This window comes from Salvelinus alpinus, chromosome 28, assembly GCF_045679555.1.
Source record: "Salvelinus alpinus chromosome 28, SLU_Salpinus.1, whole genome shotgun sequence".
Taxonomy (NCBI): Eukaryota; Metazoa; Chordata; class Actinopteri; order Salmoniformes; family Salmonidae; genus Salvelinus; species Salvelinus alpinus.
In genome coordinates this window covers 15,811,974-15,834,949 of record NC_092113.1, presented here as the reverse complement: position 1 = coordinate 15,834,949, position 22,976 = coordinate 15,811,974, and the positions used below count along the sequence as shown (strand labels likewise).

The 22,976-nt window shown below is 44.1% G+C and overlaps 1 protein-coding gene across 1 annotated transcript in view; it reads right to left on the bottom strand.

The window, feature by feature from the left end:
• Positions 1-153: 153 nt before the first annotated feature.
• LOC139557280 (inositol 1,4,5-trisphosphate-gated calcium channel ITPR3-like) overlaps positions 154-22,976 on the bottom strand; it is a 50,073-nt gene continuing 27,250 nt past the window's right edge. The window contains exons 22-58 of the mRNA XM_071371867.1: positions 21,362-21,558; positions 21,100-21,220; positions 20,938-20,992; positions 20,681-20,846; positions 20,245-20,415; positions 20,066-20,140; positions 18,028-18,147; positions 17,791-17,913; positions 17,501-17,701; positions 16,983-17,234; positions 16,663-16,788; positions 16,458-16,583; positions 16,160-16,280; positions 15,809-15,990; positions 15,451-15,599; positions 15,035-15,143; positions 13,565-13,655; positions 13,318-13,493; positions 11,531-11,693; positions 11,138-11,328; positions 10,745-10,945; positions 10,470-10,580; positions 9,987-10,082; positions 9,723-9,824; positions 9,516-9,599; positions 7,371-7,481; positions 6,869-7,061; positions 6,636-6,755; positions 6,338-6,510; positions 3,312-3,476; positions 2,918-3,107; positions 2,439-2,540; positions 2,120-2,238; positions 1,776-1,941; positions 1,536-1,696; positions 1,200-1,361; positions 154-924 (exon numbers count right to left, since the gene is read on the bottom strand). Of these exons, the coding sequence (XP_071227968.1) occupies positions 799-924; positions 1,200-1,361; positions 1,536-1,696; positions 1,776-1,941; positions 2,120-2,238; positions 2,439-2,540; positions 2,918-3,107; positions 3,312-3,476; positions 6,338-6,510; positions 6,636-6,755; positions 6,869-7,061; positions 7,371-7,481; positions 9,516-9,599; positions 9,723-9,824; positions 9,987-10,082; positions 10,470-10,580; positions 10,745-10,945; positions 11,138-11,328; positions 11,531-11,693; positions 13,318-13,493; positions 13,565-13,655; positions 15,035-15,143; positions 15,451-15,599; positions 15,809-15,990; positions 16,160-16,280; positions 16,458-16,583; positions 16,663-16,788; positions 16,983-17,234; positions 17,501-17,701; positions 17,791-17,913; positions 18,028-18,147; positions 20,066-20,140; positions 20,245-20,415; positions 20,681-20,846; positions 20,938-20,992; positions 21,100-21,220; positions 21,362-21,558 (5,297 nt within the window). The 3' untranslated portion in view covers positions 154-798. The remainder of the gene's footprint in view (positions 925-1,199; positions 1,362-1,535; positions 1,697-1,775; positions 1,942-2,119; positions 2,239-2,438; positions 2,541-2,917; positions 3,108-3,311; positions 3,477-6,337; positions 6,511-6,635; positions 6,756-6,868; positions 7,062-7,370; positions 7,482-9,515; positions 9,600-9,722; positions 9,825-9,986; positions 10,083-10,469; positions 10,581-10,744; positions 10,946-11,137; positions 11,329-11,530; positions 11,694-13,317; positions 13,494-13,564; positions 13,656-15,034; positions 15,144-15,450; positions 15,600-15,808; positions 15,991-16,159; positions 16,281-16,457; positions 16,584-16,662; positions 16,789-16,982; positions 17,235-17,500; positions 17,702-17,790; positions 17,914-18,027; positions 18,148-20,065; positions 20,141-20,244; positions 20,416-20,680; positions 20,847-20,937; positions 20,993-21,099; positions 21,221-21,361; positions 21,559-22,976) is intronic.

Genomic DNA, 22,976 nt, shown 5'->3' with positions numbered 1-22,976 from the left:
CCTTTGAACTCTAGCCTTAACATTTCACTCTGTTTCTTTGTATACTAAAATGATTGGAATATGTATTTTGTTTAATAAATCTATCTCCCAAAAAAGTTGACTTAATTTTTCATTTGGAAGATCTGACATGTGAAGAAATTAAAACACCAACAGTTAAAATCAAATATTTTACTGAGGCCTGTCAGAACAATTTCTCAATGCAAGCACTCACAGTGCAATGGAGACACTTCTCTAACCAGTCCAATGGCCCTGTGACAAGTTCCAAACCAAATCACATGCATGCTTCAAACATTGTGGTACTCATGTGCCTACTGTATTAATCAGTGTATATACATACATTCATATAAAGGATGGACATGTTGCTTCCTGCTTGGCAGGAATCAATTTTCCATAATTTCCTCATCTGAGGTACGTCTGTCACAGCAACAGTGCAAATGCCATTAATAGATAGCTGTGAGGACAAACACCCATGGACCAAGAACATGGGGAAGATCTCAATTCCATAGTCGTCTCCTTCTCAAAACCCATTGGAAGAGGGACGGGACCTCTGGCTTTCTCATCCAAAGGGCTTTGAGAAGGAGATGAGGGGAGAGGACTTGAGATATTCCTCTATTGCTTCAGACTACTGGAAGTACTGAAGGGGCCCTTGAAGAAAAACATTGATTTACAAAGAACCCAACAGCAGTAACTCAGTCCACTCAGCATCAGTCACAACTAAGAACATCGCCACTATGTTTAACACATGATGGATGGATAGGCTCGGCGGACTCTTCCAGTCTATGGCGGTAAGACGGGACATCAGGGTTTGTTGAACATCTGGTGGTTTCCTCCAGCAGTACTGGGGGTTACACTAGCTGCACCAGCTCCTCCTGACTGGACATCCACGAAGCCCATCCTCTGCCTCCTCTTCCTCTGCTCTGTCATCTACACAGGAAACAGTGCAACAACACACTATGTCAGCCAGGCCAGGGTCATCCTGCTGGAAACACTAGCCTATATTATGAGGACATCAGTTCACCTAATTGTACACCAGACTTAGTTTGTTTTTTCTCCCAAATAGGTCGTCGTCATCATCATTATACAGGTCATGTGACTTGCCCTGGATAAGATATCCTGTGAATACATGTATTGTGCTGTGTTATCTGGGCAACCAGAACCAAATATTGTGTATGCACTGGCAAGCTCTGTTTGGCCTTGACCTGTTCTTTGAGCTCTGTTAGTTGTCCTGTGAGTTGGCTGACCACGTTCATAGTGGACGTCAGTCTGTCCTGCAGGTTCCTCATTTCATTCTGCTCCCCGTCTCCATCCGTCACCACCAGGGACATGGCCTGCATGCGGGGGAACCAGTCCAGGTTCTTACTCTGAGGAGACATGTAGAGTCAGTGGTAATGCTTCTCCTAGCAATAGATGACCCCAGAGACAAAGGTATCTAATGCTACTTACAACAACGAGACGTTGTAAAATGGTTTCAGTGAGAAATAGTCTAGAGGTGGGTGTGCCTCCAATGAAACTAGAATCAAAGCCGGTTACTTTACCTTTATCATGAGGGCCACATAACTCTCTGGACCTGTGTAGTCAGTTTTGTTCTTCTCGCGAACAAGCACGATGAAATACAGGTAGTTCCAGATGTTGTGCTCCAACTTTATGTGCTCCTCAAAAGACACCGTTTTATTGTCAAACTTGTCCCTCTCCAGACCTGCAGGGAGAGAGTTTCAGCTTGAATGTCCAGAATGCATAAAATGAGCCAATATAACAGTCAAATCTCCATTTCTTACCACAGATGAAGCAGGTGGTCTTGAGGACCTCCTCTTTCTTCTGTTTCTCACTACGCAAGTCAGCGAAGGTGTCGATGATGACACCAAAGATCAAGTTGAGTACGATGATGATGACAATGAAGTAGAAGAGGAGATCGTAGATGACGCGGGCTGGGAACAGTGGCTCCTGCAGGGTATGCAATGACGTTGTTAATGACACGTTTTCAAATGTTCGGTCATAATACAATGTACAGTAAATATTATGTTGGTTTGTGGAACATTTGTGCTCTTTGACATGTGATACTGATTGTGTATGAGATGGATAGTAAGTATAGCAAGAGTGCGTGTTGTGTCTTCTTTGTTACGTTTTTGGAGGGCTTTCGTAGCACGTCTCCCACCCCTCCACCGTTCCTCAGCCCGTGGTTCAGCACGGTGACAATGCACATGAGCAGAGTGTCACAGGCCCGCTCCGAATTGTTCTCCTCTGCAAAAACGTGAATTGTTTATCTATGTACCCCTCACACCAGACTCCAAGTACATGATATTTGACAATTCATCATCTGACACCCATCCAAACTAAATATTTTTCTTATTTAACCTTTATTTCCTATCCAAACCTGTCACATGATGAGGGTGACTTAAGAATCAAAGCAGCAATAGAGGATTTAATAAGTAGAGATTAACCATCAGGTTCAGCAGGGAATCCTGTCTCGGCAGTGCAGCTGACTCCATCTCCACTGCAGGAGTTCAGGATGTCCTTGGATGCCTCCTCATTGCCATGTCCTCCTGTAGAAGAGAACTCAATCACCACCCTATACCATACAGCGCAACCCTATACCATACAGCGCAACCCTATACCATACAGCGCAACCCTATACCATACACCAGGGCTCTCTCTGTTCCTGGAGAGCTAATGTCCTGTAGGTTTTAGCTCCAACCCTAATCTAGCACACCTGATTCTAATAATTATCTGGTTCATAAGCTGAATCAGGTTAGTTACACCTGGGGTTGAGCTGAAAACCTACAGGAGGGTATCTCTCCAGGAACAGGGTTGGAGAGCCCTGCCATACACCGACCATACAGGTTTGATTGACCATGTCTTATTGTACCTTCCATACGCTGACTACTAGTAGAGGCTATTTGAGTCTCTGATGGTCCAGTACCTGAGTCGATCTGAGGCAGAGGGTCCACCTCCATGATGAAGTCGTTCTTGAGGCAGAGGAAGCCCACAATGGAGAACAGGTAGACCAGGATGAGGGCTAGCAGGGCAGTGAGCAGGATGGAGCGCCCATTCCGGGTCACACTCTTTATCACGTTGAACAGGGTCTCCTCTCGGTAGATCAGATCAAACAGCTGCACACAGAACAAAGGTACCATGCTTTTAGAGTAGACATACAGTAGGGAAATCCTGCCAGAGTTATCTACTGTATGTACGGGTCTGTGTACGTGTATTTAGATGTGTGTGCATGCCAAGGAATTTATTGCCAGGTGATTGGTACTTAATGCCAGTAATATTATTAACAACATATATATTTGTGAGTCATGAGGGTTACCCACCAGGAAGCTGTAGAAGAGCTCGTGGACACAGAGCCCCAGGGTGCTGGTCAGAACGTAGGCCAGGTGATACAGGAACTCCACGTCCATCACCATCGCACGGTAGCCCATGATAAATGTCCCATTGTTGCCCACAAAGCTCACCACAAACACTATCTTATTTATCAGCTGTGGAGTGGAACAGATGAACAGTCACGGGATCACCATACTTTCATAGATGATATTCAGGGTTGGGTATGTTACTTTCTAAATGTAATCCGATATTGTAATCAGTAATGTAACATTTGGATTACCCAAAATCAGTAACGTAATCTGATTACATTCTGTTACTTTTTGATTACTTTCCCCTTAAGAGGCATTAGAAAAAGACAAAAATGTATGTTACCAATGAAACAACATCTATTGCAGGATAAATCAATGTTAAAGTTTACATAGCTGGCAATACAGTGGGGCAAAAATGTATTTAGTCAGCCACCAATTGTGCAAGTTCTCCCACTTAAAAAGATGAGAGAGGCCTGTAATTTTCATCATAGGTACACTTCAACTATGACAGACAAAACGAGAAAAAAAATCCAGAAATTCACATTGTAGGATTTTTAATGAATTTATTTGCAAATTATGGTGGAAAATAAGTATTTGGTCACCTACAAACAAGCAAGATATCTGGCTCTCACAGACCTGTAACTTCTTCTTTAAGAGGCTCCTCTGTCCTCCACTCATTACCTGTATTAATGGCACCTGTTTGAACTTGTTATCAGTATAAAAGACACCTGTCCACAACCTCAAACAGTCACACTCCAAACTCCACTATGGCCAAGACCAAAGAGCTGTCAAAGGACACCAGAAACAAAATTGTAGACCTGCACCAAACTGGGAAGACTGAATCTGCAATAGGTAAGCAGCTTGGTTTGAAGAAATCAACTGTGGGAGCAATTATTAGGAAATGGAAGACATACAAGACCACTGATAATCTCCCTCGATCTGGGGCTCCACGCAAGATCTCACCCCGTGGGGTCAAAATGATCACAAGAACAGTGAGCAAAAATCCCAGAACCACACGGGGGGACCTAGTGAATGACCTGCAGAGTGCTGGGACCAAAGTAACAAAGCCTACCATCAGTAACACACTACGCCGCCAGGGACTCAAATCCTGCAGTGCCAGACGTGTCCCCCTGCTTAAGCCAGTACATGTCCAGGCCCGTCTGAAGTTTGCTAGAGAGCATTTGGATGATCCAGAAGAAGATTGGGAGAATGTCATATGGTCAGATGAAACCAAAATATAACTTTTTGGTAAAAACTCAACTCGTCGTGTTTGGAAGACAAAGAATGCTGAGTTGCATCCAAAGAACACCATACCTACTGTGAAGCATGGGGTGCAAACATCATGCTTTGGGGCTGTTTTTCTGCAAAGGGACCAGGACGACTGATCCGTGTAAAGGAAAGAATGAATGGGGCCATGTATCGTGAGATTTTGAGTGAAAACCTCCTTCCATCAGCAAGGGCATTGAATATGAAACGTGGCTGGGTCTTTCAGCATGACAATGATCCCAAACACACCGCCCGGGCAACGAAGGAGTGGCTTCGTAAGAAGCATTTCAAGGTCCTGGAGTGGCCTAGCCAGTCTCCAGGTCTCAACCCCATAGAAAATCTTTGAAGGGAGTTGAAAGTCCGTGTTGCCCAGCAACAGCCCCAAAACATCACTGCTCTAGAGGAGATCTGCATGGAGGAATGGGCCAGCAACAGTGTGTGAAAACCTTGTGGAGACTTACAGAAAACGTTTGACCTCTGTCATTGCCAACAAAGGGTATAAAACAAAGTATTGAGAAACTTTTGTTTTTGACCAAATACTTATTTTCCACCATAATTTGCAAATAAATTCATTAAAAATCCTACAATGTGATTTTCTGGATTTTTTTTCTCATTTTGTCTGTCATAGTTGAAGTGTACCTATGATGAAAATTACAGGCCTCTCTCATCTTTTTAAGTGGGAGAACTTGCAAAATTGGTGGCTGACTAAATACTGGGTGGCTGACTAAATATGGATGTTACATTTTACGTTGTTGGGTTGGTTATGTAGGCTTCTAACCCATCGCTTTCTACTACTACTACATAATAATAATAATACGATTAAATTACATCTTTACATCAATATATATAATTTATATGTCCAAAAATTGATGTAGCAACTACAGATTACCCCTATAAATCTATCAAAAATGTGCAAGTTTGAACATGTGTCCATTAGGTCTATGGATTGATTTTTTTTATCAGCATGATTTAGATTGAGCAATAAAAGCCCCACTTTTATTCCATAGGCTGGGATCCGCACTATGCAGCTGTTGCAAGAGCGCATTTTTCACTGGCTGTCCACTAGTTTCAAAAACAATGATTGATAGGCAGCTTAAACTTCTTCAAATCAACCATTATTGGGTTCAAATACACATTTAGATTTCTGAACAGCCATCCACAACAACCACAATCCGCAAGGCACAAATAGCTAAATGAGAGAGCAGCAGTGTGATTCACATCAATGAGCTATGTAGATATCAATAATAAGGTTATTCAACGTTTATTCAAGTTGGATAGTCTTTGGATGCCGACAGCAGTTGCACCATTGGAAGACATAGCTTGAACTGTAGCCTACAAAAGCCTATTCCTGCTCTATTCCAGCGATCCATCAAACACGTTTGGTGTGTCATCATAGTGTTCTCTGACTCGCTCAGGTGGAACAAACTTAAACTTGCGCCTTTTTTTCAATGCTGATTTGAATGTCATTCAGAAAACAGAAAAGGGTCAAAGATTTTTTTCCGCAAACATCCTTTCTGAATTTAAAAGTAATCCTCAAAGTAATTATCTGTAATCTGATTACAATATTTTTGCTGGTAACGGATTAGTTGTCCGTTTTTTTGTAATCCCTTATACCGTTACTCCCCAACCCTGATGATATTCATCTTATCATCAAGGTGTGGTAAAGGGTTGTGATGCATGACTCAAGTGGAAGTTAGAATTCACTCATAAGTGAAGCTTACATTGAGGGTGCCCAGTAGGATGAGAGTGGGGCCGATGCCGAAGCAGTATATGGAGCGCAGTATGAGGGCCACAGTGAAGGGCCTGAGGCCGTATCGTTTTGAAAACATGCCCATGACAGACAGACCCAGGAAACCCCAGAACAGCATTGACAGCATCGAGTCATCTATCGCACCTGGAGGACAGCAATCACATTGGGATCATCAATATATAAAACATTTATATGTCTCAGTTTCTCATAATTATGGTCTTCAATAAGTACACAGGATAATGACTACGGGCACACACACACACACACACCTTGGCCTGAGTCGTAGGGGTAGAAGAAAGCGATGATGAGGTTGATGAAGACGGCCAGGTTAAAGGAGATGCTGCCCCAGGTGCTCATCCTGCGAGAGAACCAAAACAGCACCGGCATACCTGAAACACAAACAACACTCTTCAGTCTTCTTCTATCATCAAACAGCATGATATAGAGAGGAAACGTTGAGGCCAGTAGAAAATATCTACTGGATCAGCTGAGCCTGGCTTACTGCGGAGCTTCTTCTGCCACTCCATCTCGTTGTGGAGGAAGGAGGCCTGCTGGAAAAAGTGTGTGACCTTGCTGCCCTGCTCGTCCTGCTCGGTGGTGTTGAACACACGGAACTTGGACTCCTCCGTCAGGAACTCACAGATGGGATGAATGGGAAACACGATCTGCTCCATGCTGCGGTCCTCACGCACAATCTGACCGGACGAGAAGGGACAAGTTAGGACAGGGGTCTTTTGGTCCTCTGTAGCTCAGTTAGTAGAGCATGGTGCTTGCAATGCCAGGATAATGAGTTTGATTCCCATGACCAGCTGTACATAAAATGTATGCATGCATGACTGAGTCGCTTTGGATAAAAGCATCTGCTAAATGACATTCATTATTTTTTATTGTTGTTATATTATTATCATTCAATACATTTTGCAATGGGCACTTCAGTTGAACTATTTACAATTAGAAAGATCGACTACTGTAGTACGGGTGAGTTGAGGGAGAAGGGTAGAGACCTCTATCTGTGAAGTGTGCTGGTCATAGAACTCCAGTGGGTCCTGCTCCTCACTCTCTACCGGCACGGTAGATTTCAACATTTGAGAGAGCGGCCGATTGTTCAGGTTCAACTGCAGGAAGTCAACAGGATAAACATTAACAACAACAATAATACTAAAGAGCATTATCAGTGGATCTGAGCAACCTAGCTTTTCCCATTCAGCTTGTTTCAATTCAACCTCCACAAATGATAAACTTAAGCAATAAAACATGAGAACCCGGGGATTATCGTGTGATAACTCTGTTTGCTTCGGGCCAGGAGCAGTTTTTAGGAGGGAGTTATTACACAATAATCCCTGGTTTCTAGGGCCTTATTGCTTTTATAAAATGGTTACCAAAATATTTATAAAAATATGAAAGACATTTTTTCATTAAAAACATTATTTTAATGAGTAAATTTGTTTTTGCATTCTAAAATTGCTACCCAAGCAGGTTGGTTAGTTATTTTGTCATGTTTTGACCCAGTCGTTAAAACTATGAATTCTATTCATTCGACATTGCTATGCTAAACAAATCATTGGTATGTAGCTAGCTAGCGGAGATTAAATGATAATGATTTATTAACTATCCAACATAGGCAACAACTAATTATGGTTGGCGAGTCCAAAGTTAGTTGGTGATGTTAATAGTGACGTTTCTGTTGATGGCCCACGAGTGAAAGGACTGTCCATGGTCCTGGCGCTGGTTGGTGACAGCCAGTGTTTGTTTGAGGTCTGTGAGAGCCGGAATTCTTACTGGTTGGTAGGTGATCAAATACTTATGTCATGCAATAAAATGCAAATTATTTACTTAAAAATCATACAATGTGATTTTCTGGATTTTTGTCTTACATTCCGTCTCTCACAGTTTAAGTGTACCTATGATAAAAATTACAGACCTCTACATGCTTTGTAAGTAGGAAAACCTGCAAAATCGGCAGTGTATCAAATACTTGTTCTCCCCACTGTATGTGTGTCCAAAATACACAAATATTTCCTGAGCTTTCTTACATCTCCTAGATATAGGACAGACACTCCTAGATATAGGACAAACCTTATTCCTTATGATATTATTGACTGTCTGTTTTTCCATTTATGAATGTGTTATTCAAATGTGTTTTATAGTACTATAGTACCCAAATGCAATATTTTATCCCCAAAAAATGTTGTACATCTTTTTTTAAACCTACAGGAGGTCCTAAAATTCTAAATCAAACACTAAATGATCCATGGTATGACCATCTTAAAACAATTCCATATGTTAGCTTAGTAGAACCCCCACCCCAAGGCTTAGACTTTTAGAGGTTTATACATATCCAATAGGCCTACATAGGCTGGTTAATGAATTAAATGGAATTTGATACATTGTTGCACAGGTCATAGAGCCAGACATGTAGGTTTTTACAACGCCCAACTGTTGCAAACCAAACAGTAGCATGGAAAAGTAAATGTGTAGATGTTTTTTTCCCCGAGGGAGATGAAGTTTATGAATTTCCTGCTTGGGCTGCAGGACAGTGGATTTACGACATTAACACATCATGGTATTTTACAGGGTTGTACCACAATAACCCGCATATCAAACAATCAACATCCAGGATCCAAACAACCAGTTTTATAATACTTTTTAGTCTCGCTTTATGTTGAACCATTTTCAGGCATGCAAACAAAGCACAGATATGAAAATATCCCCATGTAACGCTAAAATCCATTGTTAAACAAAGTTTGCAGTGAGTCACTGCTGCCATGAATGCGAGCAGCTGCAGCACAGAAGTACAGAGTGAGGCAACTTCCTCTTCTAATGAGAAGACCAGATATGCTGAAGCTTGCCTTGAACAAATATCCTGACTTCAAATAAACACATATTAGAAAGGCTGCAAAGAATTCTGCCCAGAAGGGAATGAAAATACAAAAGTGATCAAATGAATGCAACAGCTGACAGAGAGAAAGGGACATTTAACCCAACCTCTCTGAATCAGAGAGAGTTACTGTTCATTTTTTAAATTGTTTATTTCACTTTTGTTTATTATCTATTTCACTTGCTTTGGCAATGTAAACATGTGTTTCCCATGCCAATAAATCCCCTTCAATTGAAATTGAATTGAAATTGAGAGAGAGAAAGACACTCACCATAGAGGATATGCCCTCCTCTCCCTCCTTGGTCCTCTTTGCAGGTTTCAGCAGATTGAGCAGGATCTTATTGTGCCTCGCCAGCTGACCAAAACATGGCCCACAATCATAAGCATAACATGTGAAAGCATTATTCTCTAACATGACCTTATTACGTTATTATAGGAGTGCATATATATACTCTATTATTCTAAATGGGAGCGTTACCTGAAGTGCCAGGATGTAGATGTTGTGGCCGACCTCTTGAGGTGACACCTCTCCACCTTCACACTCACTCTCCTGCTGGTAGGCTTTCTTTATCACCTTCACCTGGGGACAGTGTGATACTAATGTTGACTGGTGTATTCTGTAGTGTGCTGCAACTTGATATGTGTATACAGTTGCCGTTTTAGAGGCTAGTTAGTATAAAAAAGAATGAGGAGATTTTTTCTGAGAGAGAGAGAAGAAATAGAAATGAGTATTTGCTCTGACCAGTTCCCGAGGTCGAAGGTTGAACAGTATCCTCTCTGCATTCTCGTTGTCATGGCGACTTTCCATCAGAGCCAGTAGCAGCTTGGAGGCGTTGTCCTGGAAACAGGAGACACAACACCGTCACCGACTATATAATTTCAGAGGGACGACACAGACGAGTGAGTGAGGACACAGACGAGTGAGTGAGGACACAGACGAGTGAGTGAGGACACAGACGAGTGAGTGAGGACACAGACGAGTGAGTGAGGACACAGACGAGTGAGTGAGGACACAGACGAGTGAGTGAGGACACAGACGAGTGAGTGAGGACACAGACGAGTGAGTGAGGACACAGACGAGTGAGTGAGGACACAGACGAGTGAGTGAGGACACAGACGAGTGAGTGAGAGCACAGACGAGTGAGTGAGGACACAGACGAGTGAGTGAGGACACAGACGAGTGAGTGAGGACACAAAAATCTGTAAAAGAGAACAGTAAGTGAACCTTGAGCTGCAGCACCATCTCCATGCGGTAACGACACAGAGGACTGATGTCATTCAGTATGAGGGCTGTGATGATGTCGATGCCATTCGACTCATGGGTCACTATACAAGTCTACAAAAACACACCTAGAAAGTTATTATCATTTTGACAAAACAACCCTGTGTTATTTGTCTGAAACCTAACGGAACTTTGAATAAACTTCATTCCTGCCGGTATTATCAAAGTTTCTGTTTAAAGTAATAATTTCCGTAGCACTCTGTGTGTGGCTATCTGACCTGGTTCTCCTGGCAGGGGCCCTGGCAGTACTCTGTGAGCGTCTCCAGGGTCTGGGTGATGAGGCTCACGTTGCTCTCGTTGATGTAGAGGCCCAACAGACCCAGGCCTCCCGTGGTGCTGCCACACATGATGTCCAGGAACTGCAGCGTCTCACATACCAGGTTGTAGTTGGTCTTGTTGTTCTGGCAGCGAAGGAAGTTCTGGGAGAAGGATGGTCAGACAACAGTATTGTAGGGTCAATAGGTCAAACAGAACAGAACAGTTTTATCACCCCTATCTACTAGCTACCTCACAGGGGAGTTTCTATATAATGACATCAGTCTGTTTAGACCTCAGCAGAGAGCAGTATTAGCAGTATCAGCTGTACAAGTGGTGCTTGTTCTTCCTCTCACCTGCAGATCCTGGTTGTGGTTCTCACAGAGCAGCTGGAGGAAGCGCAGAATGGGTTTCATAATGATGATTGCAGGGCCCATCTCGGTCTCCACTTCCTTCTGCTCAGGTTCCGAAGCCAGGGCAGTGACCTGGGCGATGGAGGGGGCCAAGAGAGGCAGAGTAGTCGCAGGTAGAACCAACCCACCAGAGCCTGTCAGGAACAAATACCAGGGAGGGCACCATGAATAGAGTGAAGTGACAGTTCAAACACACCAACAATATCCGTACCATAGACTTATGTAGTCATTGACACAGAATCATTGTTTTTCATAAATTACCATCATTATCTTTTACAATCACTACAATCTAAACCTGCATTTGACTATCTAAGATCAGAGTAGTGTTCCGCTCACTGGTCTCCAGGTCTTTGTTGTCATTGGCTTTGTTACTCATCTCCCCCACGCTGACTGATACGTTGGCCTTGATGTCCATCTGGGCGTTCTTCATCCGGTCGTGGAGGACCTTGAAGAACTTCTCAGACTTGTTGTCCCCCATCATCAGCTTGTAGAAGGAGTTCTGAAGGAAATCCACAGAAAGGAAGAGGATCAGTGCATTATTATAAGGACAGAATTGACGCGGAAACACAAAAAAAGGCTCTGATGACACCTCCCGTACTGGATCAGCCCACATCTTCATCACTGGTTCTGCCACTTGGGTGGGGGACAAACGACTGGTTGGATAGGATATCTTGCATCCAATCACCACCCCCAGCAGAGGCAGAAGGCGAGCCATCAATCAACCAGGAGGAAGTCAGACCAACAGTAGAGATTGTTTGGGTTAAATTGATGGAAGGTTTAAACTTAGAGAACGCATAGGCATAGTCGCTGATAATTTATTCACAGAGACAGCTTGCCGCATTCGCTGACAAGAATAGAAATGTAAACCGAGTGTTGAGGCTGACTTGGTCCCCCAGAGTCTATAAGAAGCATGCTTTCCAAAAAAAGGTGTGATAGTGCGACTTGACTTATCACTGAACTCGTGATACTTCAAACTATCATCAACCTAAAAGGTAATATCTGGCTTTCATACTCTAGAACAATTGTATCTTTTGACTTCAGATTTATGAATGAGACATACGGAGTCGACTACCCCATACACCCCTCGCGCTGAATATATCCACCAAATTGGAGTGGATGAAGGGCGTAGTTGGTGTTATGAAGGGTGTTGCTCTCGAACCGTCTCTTCACTAATTAGTAAATCATAGTGCGACTTCTAGTAGGAGAAACAGATACATGTCTGAATTTCATACTCTAGAACAATTGTACCTTTTGACCGCTGGTTTTTAGGCGAGACCTACTGAGTCAAGCACACCGTACACTCTCAGTGGTGTTACACAGGGTCTTGATCTACGATAGCAGTCTCGTTACTAATCAGAAGAAATATACAAAAAAATAAAAAGGTCATGGTACAACTTCTAGCAGGAGGAACAGATACTGACGTGATTGGCTAAACCGGTAGAGCAATTGTGAGTTGAAGAACATACTCTCTGGGAACCAACCAGGTCGACCTACGCTATGTTTTGATGATTATTGATGGTTCATTGGAAAAGACGTATAGAAACTGTAATGACGTGTATAACAGTGTGCTTTGCAAACATTGAATAAAAAGTAGAAGCTCGGTCTAAAGCCCTGTGGGAGAAAACGCCTCTGACACTCCCACATATAGGGAAATAAGCCTGGTTTCTACACAAAAGACCATATAATGGTTTGGACAGAATACTAATTTTACTGTAACAAGTATCCTCTATATTAATATTCAAGTAGTGTTAGTCGACGGACATAGGCTATAAATCGTAACTAAGCCATAGCTTGCGTGAGTCTAGATATAGGAGCATACAAAGGGAAAGTGAAGGTAAAATGAGAAGGTTCTCTAAGTCTGATTAATATTATCCAAGATCCCGACAAAACGCCTAACGGCACCACAATAAGGCTAATCTCCGAATACAGGGCAGGATACCTAACCAGGTCAGTCCGGCGGACCTGTGAGTCACCTGTTAGCCGGGTGACATAAGAACTTGAGTGAGACGAATTGTGTCACTCTCGACGGGGAGTACCTCAATGGTCTTATAGCAAAATCCCCTATTGCGACAGAATCACCATGCACCTGCTCCGTACAGCAGGCTATATGTGTTACATCTAACCTGGATCTCCGTGTTGCCCCCCTCCAGCAGACATATGGCCAGCTGGATGCTCTCCTGGAAGATCTTGTCGTTCTTGGTGCTCATGACGAGGTCAGTAAAGAGCTTTGTGCCACCCTCCCTGTCCAGGCGACACTGGACTGCAACTACAGCCGCCCAGACTCTCTCCTGCTCAGCACCTACACATTAACACACGGTAAATATATACACAATCAGCAACGATCATGTTATAAGCCTAATATAAACAAACCTGTTGCTCCAAGTTCAACCAGATCTCCCTTGCTGTTCTTCTTGTTGGTGAAGAGGTAGTTCTGTAGCAGCACCTTCCTCAGTGCAATGCCCTGATTGGAGAGGCATTCAGTCACACAGAGACATGGTTAGCATACGCACACTGGATAGTTTCTTACCCAAATAGTACCTCAATAAGCACCTTCATAAAACCTCTATTAAAGTTCCAATGCAGCCTTTTGATCTCAATATCAAATCATTTCCGGGTAACAATTAAGTGCCTTACAGTGATTGTTCCATTTTTACCATTTCAATTGAAAACAAATAGCTTCTTAGCAAAGAGCAATTTTTCAAGCAATCATTTTCATAGAATTGTCTGGGAGTGGTCTGAGTGGGAAGGGGGAAACTGAAACCTAGCTGTTATTGGCAGAGATGTTTGGAACTCTCTTTCTTATTGGTCTATTGATGTCACCAGGCAGGACAAAACTCCATCTCACCAAAACAGGCAGACATTTCAGGCGGTCTTTTCAAAAAGCTCTTATACTAAAAGAGCATCATCATAATTTTCACAATGTCACAGTATTATTCCAACTAGGTGTGGAAATATATATACTGAACACAAATATAAACGCAACATGTAGTTCTGGGCCGATGTTTCATGAGCTGAAATAAAAGATCGCAGAATTTTTCTATACACACAAAAATCGTATTTCTCTCAAATTTTGTGCACAAATTTGCTTACATCCCTGTTCGTGAACATTTCTCCTTTGCCAAGATAATCCATCCACCTGACAGGTGGGGCATATCAAGAGGCTGATTAGACAGTGTGCTCATTACATAGGTGAACCTTGTACTGGGGACAAAAGGCCACTCTATAACGTGCAGTTTTGTCACACAATACAATGCCACAAATGTCTCAAGTTTTAAGGGCGCATGCAATTGGCATGCTGACTGCAGAAATGTCCACTAGATCTTTTGCCAGAGAATTATTGTTCATTTCTCTACCATAAGCCACCTCCAACGTCATTTTAAGGAATTTGTCAGTACATCCAACCGGCCTCACAACCGCAGACCACGTGTAACCAAGCCAGCCCAGGACCTCCACATCCGGCTTCTTTACCTGTGGGATCGTCTGAGACCAGCCACAAGGACAGCTGATGAAACTGAGGAGTATTTATGTCTGTAATAAAGCCCCTTTGTGGGGAAAAAACTCACTGTGATTGGCTGGGCATGGCTCCCAAGTGGGAGGGCCTCGGTGCACCCCTGCCCAGTCATGTGAAATCCATAGATTAGGACCTAATTCATTTATTTAAATTGACTGATTTCCTTATATGAACTGTAACTCAGTAAAATCATTGAAATTGTCGCGCTCATATTTTTGTTCAGTATATTAAAGAAATTAAAGTTTTTGACTGCACTGGGCCTTTAAATACACTCAGATATTCTATTGGTTGATCTCCAAGACCTACACTGACTGGTCATAAGTCTTTACCTTCTCGTCAAAGTCCAGTGTGCGTATGAGCATCTCCTGTAGGGTCCTCAGAACCTTGATACAGAGCTTCTCCTCTGAGCTCATCAGGGCTTTAGTGTGCTGAATCAGTCTGGGTTCACAAAGACAGTGTTAGACCTCATCCATACCATGCCAAAAATGCTCTTTATTGCACTTTGCAGTGAGTTTGCATGAGTAAATATTTGTATGTGTAAATCCCAGTGACTGTGTTGGTAAATAAACACTATCATCCCCACACACACACAGCCCCCACACCATAGTGACATATCATTGAGTTCAAAATGGCACCCGATTCCCTATATAGTGCACTACGTTTGACCAGGGCCTCCTTTAGGACTTTGGTCCAAAGTAGTGCACTACGTAGAGAACAGGGTGCCATTTCAGATGCAGACCCTTACTTGGAGATGAAGCCTCCTGATTCGCAGCGTTGCCGTGCGTCCGTCCCCTCCAGAAAGAGGAGTTCAGGCTGATGCAGGACGTCCACCAGAACAGACAGCTCTGCGTTCACCAGCGGCTTCAGACGCTCCTCCAGGGTGTTGATGATGTCCTGAACATCACAGCATAGATAGAGGGACAGGGAATATACCCACTGTGTCAAACACCAAACCCTCAAGAACAGGGAACAAACCAGAAAGAGACAGAGGCCAAGGAATGATGTGTAATTCGGTTGTGGCTATGTATGGCTGAATAAAGTGATGGATAGAGGATAGGGGAGAAGGCAGCAGGGTAATTAATGGGTAGTTTTAAGGGTCGAACCTGCAGCTTCTCGATTATGTTCTTGTAGTCCCAGGGGTTGTTGGGGGCGGAGGGGCGGCTGGAGCGGGTGGAGCTCTTGTAGTTGGGGTTGGAGCGGGACAGAGAGTTGGGAGCACTGCTGCTCAGCATGGTGGTGATCTGAGACTCCAGGTCCAGAGGCAGGGAAATTGAGCGGTTCTTCGCTGCAAACACACAAGATTGGGGAAAGTCATCATTGAGTTCAAAAGGTACGCCCACTCAAACCATGTCGAAAAATCTAAAGTCCTATTCACAAAGGAACACAACCCTAGTTTGACCCTGTGTGGCTCTAAATGTAGCCCACCTCTGGGCCCTGCAGTAGGCCTGTTTTACCTGTCATAGCCAGGGTGCGGATGCAGGTCTCTACCAGGCCTCTGTGTTGCTGCTGCAGCCAGGGACAGTCCAGCAGACGCATGCTAGACTGGAGCAGCTGTGTTACTATGGTGTGGTGGGTCTGGTTACAAGCACAGAGGAAGGAGAATCACATGACGTGAATTCATGACATGTTAAATGACTACACAAATACTGTCAGACACAATACAAACAAAAACACACACTCTACTAAACAGTGCATTACAGTAAACGTTATATCAAAGCCTCGGAGTAGGCAGTAGCATCAGAGCTGACTGACCTGTAGAGAGGTGCTGTTTTCAGAGAAGGGGGAGCTGAAGAAGGCATTGATGGTATCAAACACCACGTTGATGATGTACTTCTCCAGGATAGGGTCAGTCAGACGCTTCTCTCTCTTGTTACACACCTAGAGGGAAAAGAGAGAGGTTAGAGATGATGAAACTTGTGGGTGAGAGAGGTCCCACTGATTGGGGAGTGAGACTTACCCTGGCCATGTCCACAGTGAAGTCCTCAAACAGTTTCCAGATGTGATTGCTGGTGTAAATCTCCTTCATCTCTACCTCTGTATCTACGTAGCAGTGGTTCACAAAGTTCACGTAGGCAACCTTCACCTGAGGACCACAAGGGTAAACATGAACACACACACACACAGCTGGCTCAGGCCTCTGTACATTTTGTAATGATAAAGGTTTCCATTACCTTTGCAGTTGTATGTCTGCATATCATTGCATGCTGCTGTGGTTTTTCGAACTGAGGACGACGTAGGCTACTAACTAATTGTATACTTGCTCCATTTCAGACATACCTCTGTGATGCAGTCCTCGTGTGTGACCACTCTCACCACGTCCTCTAGGGGCAGCAGTGAGGTACATTTGATCTCTGTGTAAACGTTCTTGCCCTCAGCGCAGGCCGATAGCAGCTCCACCAGAGAGATGTGGTAGCGCAGGGGGCTGTGCTCCTGAACCCCCTCCCTGGACTCTGCCATCAGCTCCAGCATGGTGGCAAATGATGCCTTGTCATTATAAAACACCACCACATCCTCACCGGCGTTGGTTAACTAGAGGGGAAAGCAAGCACACCGTGTGGGATAAACAATTACATCATTGCTGATATGATTCATGTGGCTTGTGAGTGCTTGGAGGTGGTTCATCTGTTATTTTTCAATTACTCATCTGGTTTTCACACAAATATTTGATTGTAAGACAGACTAGATGTTTCGCTAAGATTTTATAAATATTTAAACTGCAGCCTTATTTACAACTTTTCGAGGATTCCATACCAATGAAAAAAGTTAAAAGCAAGTTGCGTGGGAGGTTGTCTTACCTCAGTCATGATCATGTCCTGGCACTTCTTCACGTACTTGCCCTCGGCCTTGATGATGGTGTGCAGGAAGTTGAGGTACTGGACATGGCGTCCGTGAGTGGCCAGGCAGTGGATGAAGTGCTGCAGCACGTTCTCACTGATCTCTGTACACAGCTGGTAGTTATTGCAGAAGATGTGCTGCACTGTCTCTGCCTCCATGAGCTGCGGGGGGGGGGACATAATTATGCCTGATGAAAACAGGACGGATGCAAGTAGTAAAGGCAATAAAAGCAGTGTGTGAATTCACTCACTCCTGGGTTGAGAAAGAGACTGAGGTTCTTATGGAGGAGCATCTGGTTCTCCAGGTTCCCCATGCAGAACTTCTGCAGGAACAGGTGAGTGCACTTGATGATCCCCTGCATCTTGGTGTCATGCTGAGAACCAGGAAAGTGCGTGAGAGAGAGCGAGACAGCGAGGTAACGTTAGTCCAATACTATGTGTTTGGTTGTCAGAGTGGGGGTAAGGCACAGCTCACGTACATCCCTCACCTGATCGTATGACACCTGCAGCAGGTCTAGCATCACTTTATGGGCTCCCATGTTCTTCAGGAGTCTCTGCTGTTTCTTCCACACACCCGAGCTGCACATCTTATTCAGACGCTCCAAGATCTGGGGTAAAGAGAATGTCTTCAGAAATACGGCCAAACACTACTCAACAGTGTAGTATTATTGAATTTCTATTGTACATATGTTATGGTAGAGTTGTGTCTAATAATTGGACCCCAGGAAGAGTAGAGGATCTGGAATAATATACACACACACACACACATATATATATATATATATATATATATACATATATATATAGTTGAAGTCAGAGGTTTACATACACCTTAGCCAAATACATTTAAACTCAGTTTTTCACAATTCCTGACATTTAATCCTAATAAAAATTCCCTGTCTTAGGTCAGTCACCACCTTAATTTAAGAATGTGAAATGTCAGAATAATAGTAGAGAGAATGATTTATTTCAGCTTTCATTTCTTTCATCACATTCTCAGTGGGTCAGAAGTTTACATACACTCAATTAGTATTTGGTAGCATTGCCTTTAAATGGTTTAACATGGGTCAAACATTTCAGGTAGGCCTCCACAAGCTTCCCACAATAAGTTGGGTGAATTTTGGCCCATTCCTCCTGACAGAGCTGGTGTAACTGATTCAGGTTTGTAGGCCTCCTTGCTCGCACACGCTTTTTCAGTTCTGCACACAAATTTTCTATGGGATTGAGGTCAGGGCTTTGTGATGGCCACTCCAATACCTTGACTGTGTTGTCCTTAAGCCATTTTGCCACAAATTCGGAAGTATGCTTGGGGTCATTGTCCATTTGGAAGACCCATTTGCGACCAAGCTTTAACTCCCTGACTGATGTCTTGAGATGTTGCTTCAATATATCCACATCATTTTCCTTCCTCAAGATGCCATCTATTTTGTGAAGTGTATAAGTCCCTCTTGCAGCAAAGCACCCCCACAAAATTATGCTGCCGCCACCCTCGAGCTTCACGGTTGGGATGGTGTTCTTCGTCTTGCAAGCCTCCCCCTTTTTCCTCCAAACATAACGATGGTCATTATGGCCAAACAGTTATATTTTTGTTTCATCAGACCAGAGGACATTTCTCCAAAAAGTACAATCTTTGTCCCCATGTGCAGTTGCAAACCGTAGTCTGGCTTTTTTACGGCTGTTTTGGAACAGTGGCTTCTTCCTTGCTGAGCGGCCTTTCAGGTTATGTCAATATAGGACTCGTTTTACTGTGGATATAGATACTTTTGTACCCGTTTCCTCCAGCATCTTCACAAGGTTATTTGCTGTTGTTCTGGGATTGATTTGCACTTTTTGCACCAAAGTACATTCATCTCTAGGAGACAGAACGCGTCTCCTTCCTGAGCGGTATGATAGCTGCGTGGTCCCATGGTGTTTATACTTGCGTACTATTGTTTGTACAGGTGAACGTGGTACCTTTAGGCATTTGGAAATTGCTCCCAAGAATGAACCAGACTTGTGGAGGTCTACAATTTTTTTTTCTGAGGTCTTGGCTGATTTCTTTTGATTTTCCCATGATGTCAAGCAAAGAAGCACTGATTTTGAAGGTAGGCCTTGAAATACATACACAGGTATACCTCCAATTGACTCAAATGATGTCAATTAGCCTATCAGAAGCTTCTAGAGCCTTGACATAATTTTCTGGAATTTTCCAAGCTGCTTAAAGGCACAGTCAACTTAGTGTATGTAAACTTCTGACCCACTGGAATTGTGATCCAATGAATTATAAGTGAAATAATCTGTCTGTAAACAATTGTTGGAAAAATTACTTGTGTCATGCACAAAGTAGATGTCCTAACCGACTTGCCAAAACTATAGTTTGTTAACAAGAAATGTGTGGAGTGGTTGAAAAACGAGTTTTAATGACTCCAACCTAAGTGTATGTAAACTTCCGACTTCAACTGTCAATATATATATATATAAATAAACAGTGACTATGGGACATGCTAGCAGGATAAAGGAAAAAGTGACATGGACACCAAAACACACATCTTTAACTTTCTGGTAGTTCTCATTGCTCTTATCCGACTTCTCTTTTTTGGGGGTCGCAACCTCTGAGGACATCTAAAAGGAAATCAGAAGTACAATTAGTGAGAAGTAGTTTGTAGCTACTACATGTTATTACACACTTTCTTATCATAGATGGAGAAGACGTATCTCGCCCTCACCTCTACATTCTCTTTTTTGTCCTTCTTGTCTTTCTTCCCCTCCCCTCCTCCAGAGCTGCTCTTCTTGTCCACCCAGAGCTCAGACTTCTCCACCATGGTGCGGAGACGGTCAAGGTCGCTTTTTATCAGCTTGTAGTTATCAACATCCTGGCCCGAGATCAGCAACTGGACCTGAGGACAACATGGAGACAGAGAGAGTGTGTCAGAGAGACGGTGATTGAGAGACCAGAAAATAACATAGATATAAATAATATATATATAGATACTGTATAAGAAAGGGAATAGCAGATACGGTACCAAGTTGGAGTGCAGGTCATTATTGACGGTACCAAGTTGGAGTGCAGGTCATTATTGACGGTACCAAGTTGGAGTGCAGGTCATTACTGGCCACACCTTTGTTTACCATCAGTGATTGCAGATAGTTGTGTCTCCTTACCTGTTTGAATGTGTGCAGCACCTCCTGTCTCTGGCTGAAGTGTTTGAAGAGCAGCTGTAGAGCTCCAGAGACCAGAGGAGGGTAGTCGTGCATGGAGAGATGGATCAGCACCCTCAGGAACATACGACCTCCCTCATCATCCACCTCCAGAATACTGTTCCCCTTCCTGACAGGAGGACACAGGTTATCATAACAACACACTGGGGCAAAATCATAACATATGCTGGTACGGGTCTACAGTGCTGTACTGAACCTACCCCACACCAAACATGGCCTCCGCCTGCTCTCCTATGTGCTGCAGGTTGATGGTGGCTGTTGAAAGAGAGTTAAGAATGTTATGTATTTAGATGGAGAGATGAATACTGTATAAGGCATGGTTAGTGGAGAGCAATGGGTCCCTCAAATGGGCACTGCACTACCTGCTTGCTCCATTGATGTAGTAGCATCGGCATCTGCCATGGGATAAACATCAACAAACTCTTTCTTGAAGACAGAAAGCAGGAAGGAGAGCCGATAGTCCAGGCGGACATTCAGGATAAACTGCATATCAACAAGAGATAAAGAACAGCACTTAGCATAAAAGGGATACTTGAACGGCTCTAATTTTTCACAAGCGTAAAACTCAACAGTGCCATGTCTGTATCATTTCATGAGACGTGCTGGGTTCTAGTGAGCTCTAACCTGCAGGATTTCCAGTATTTTCAGCTTGGTGTCCATGACAGTGACGTCCTGTTTGTCGATGCTGTCCTTACTGCGGTTCTGGCCCTCTGTGTTGGAAGCACTCCGGCCTGGACCGCCAAACATAGACTGTTTCCTGCTCAGTACCATGGTGGACATCATCTGGCCAACACCATGGATGGACCGCTTCATGTTCTTCCCTAACAGACAGAGTGGGAGTGGCATCATTACTACATTTACATTATATTTAAGTCATTTAGCAGACGCTCTTATCCAGAGCGACTTACAAATTGGTGCATTCACCTTATGATATCCAGTGGAACAACCACTTTACAATAGTGCATCTAACTCTTTTAAGGGGGGGGGGGGGTTAGAAGGATTACTTTATCCTATCCTAGGTATTCCTTAAAGAGGTGGGGTTTCAGGTGTCTCCGGAAGGTGGTGATTGACTCCGCTGACCTGGCGTCGTGAGGGAGTTTGTTCCACCATTGGGGTGCCAGAGCAGCGAACAGTTTTGACTGGGCTGAGCGGGAACTGTACTTCCTCAGAGGTAGGGAGGCGAGCAGGCCAGAGGTGGATGAACGCAGTGCCCTTGTTTGGGTGTAGGGCCTGATCAGAGCCTGAAGGTACGGAGGTGCCGTTCCCCTCACAGCTCCGTAGGCAAGCACCATGGTCTTGTAGCGGATGCGAGCTTCAACTGGAAGCCAGTGGAGAGAGCGGAGGAGCGGGGTGACGTGAGAGAACTTGGGAAAGTTGAACACCAGACGGGCTGCGGCGTTCTGGATGAGTTGTAGGGGTTTAATGGCACAGGCTGGGAGCCCAGCCAACAGCGAGTTGCAGTAATCCAGACGGGAGATGACAAGTGCCTGGATTAGGACCTGCGCCGCTTCCTGCGTGAGGCAGGGTCGTACTCTGCGAATGTTGTAGAGCATGAACCTACAGGAACGGGTCACCGCCTTGATGTTAGTTGAGAACGACAGGGTGTTGTCCAGGATCACGCCAAGGTTCTTAGCACTCTGGGAGGAGGACACAATGGAGTTGTCAACCGTGATGGCGAGATCATGGAACGGGCAGTCCTTCCCCGGGAGGAAGAGCAGCTCCGTCTTGCCGAGGTTCAGCTTGAGGTGGTGATCCGTCATCCACACTGATATGTCTGCCAGACATGCAGAGATGCGATTCACCACCTGGTTATCAGAGGGGGGAAAGGAGAAGATTAATTGTGTGTCGTCTGCATAGCAATGATAGGAGAGACCATGTGAGGATATGACAGAGCCAAGTGACTTGGTGTATAGCGAGAATAGGAGAGGGCCTAGAACAGAGCCCTGGGGGACACCAGTGGTGAGAGCACATGGTGCGGAGACAGATTCTCGCCACGCCACCTGGTAGGAGCGACCTGTCAGGTAGGACGCAATCCAAGCGTGGACCTTGCCGGAGATGCCCAGCTCGGAGAGGGTGGAGAGGAGGATCTGATGGTTCACAGTATCAAAGGCAGCCGATAGGTCTAGAAGGATGAGAGCAGAGGAGAGAGAGTTAGCTTTAGCAGTGCGGAGCGCCTCCGTGACACAGAGAAGAGCAGTCTCAGTTGAATGACTAGTCTTGAAACCTGACTGATTTGGAT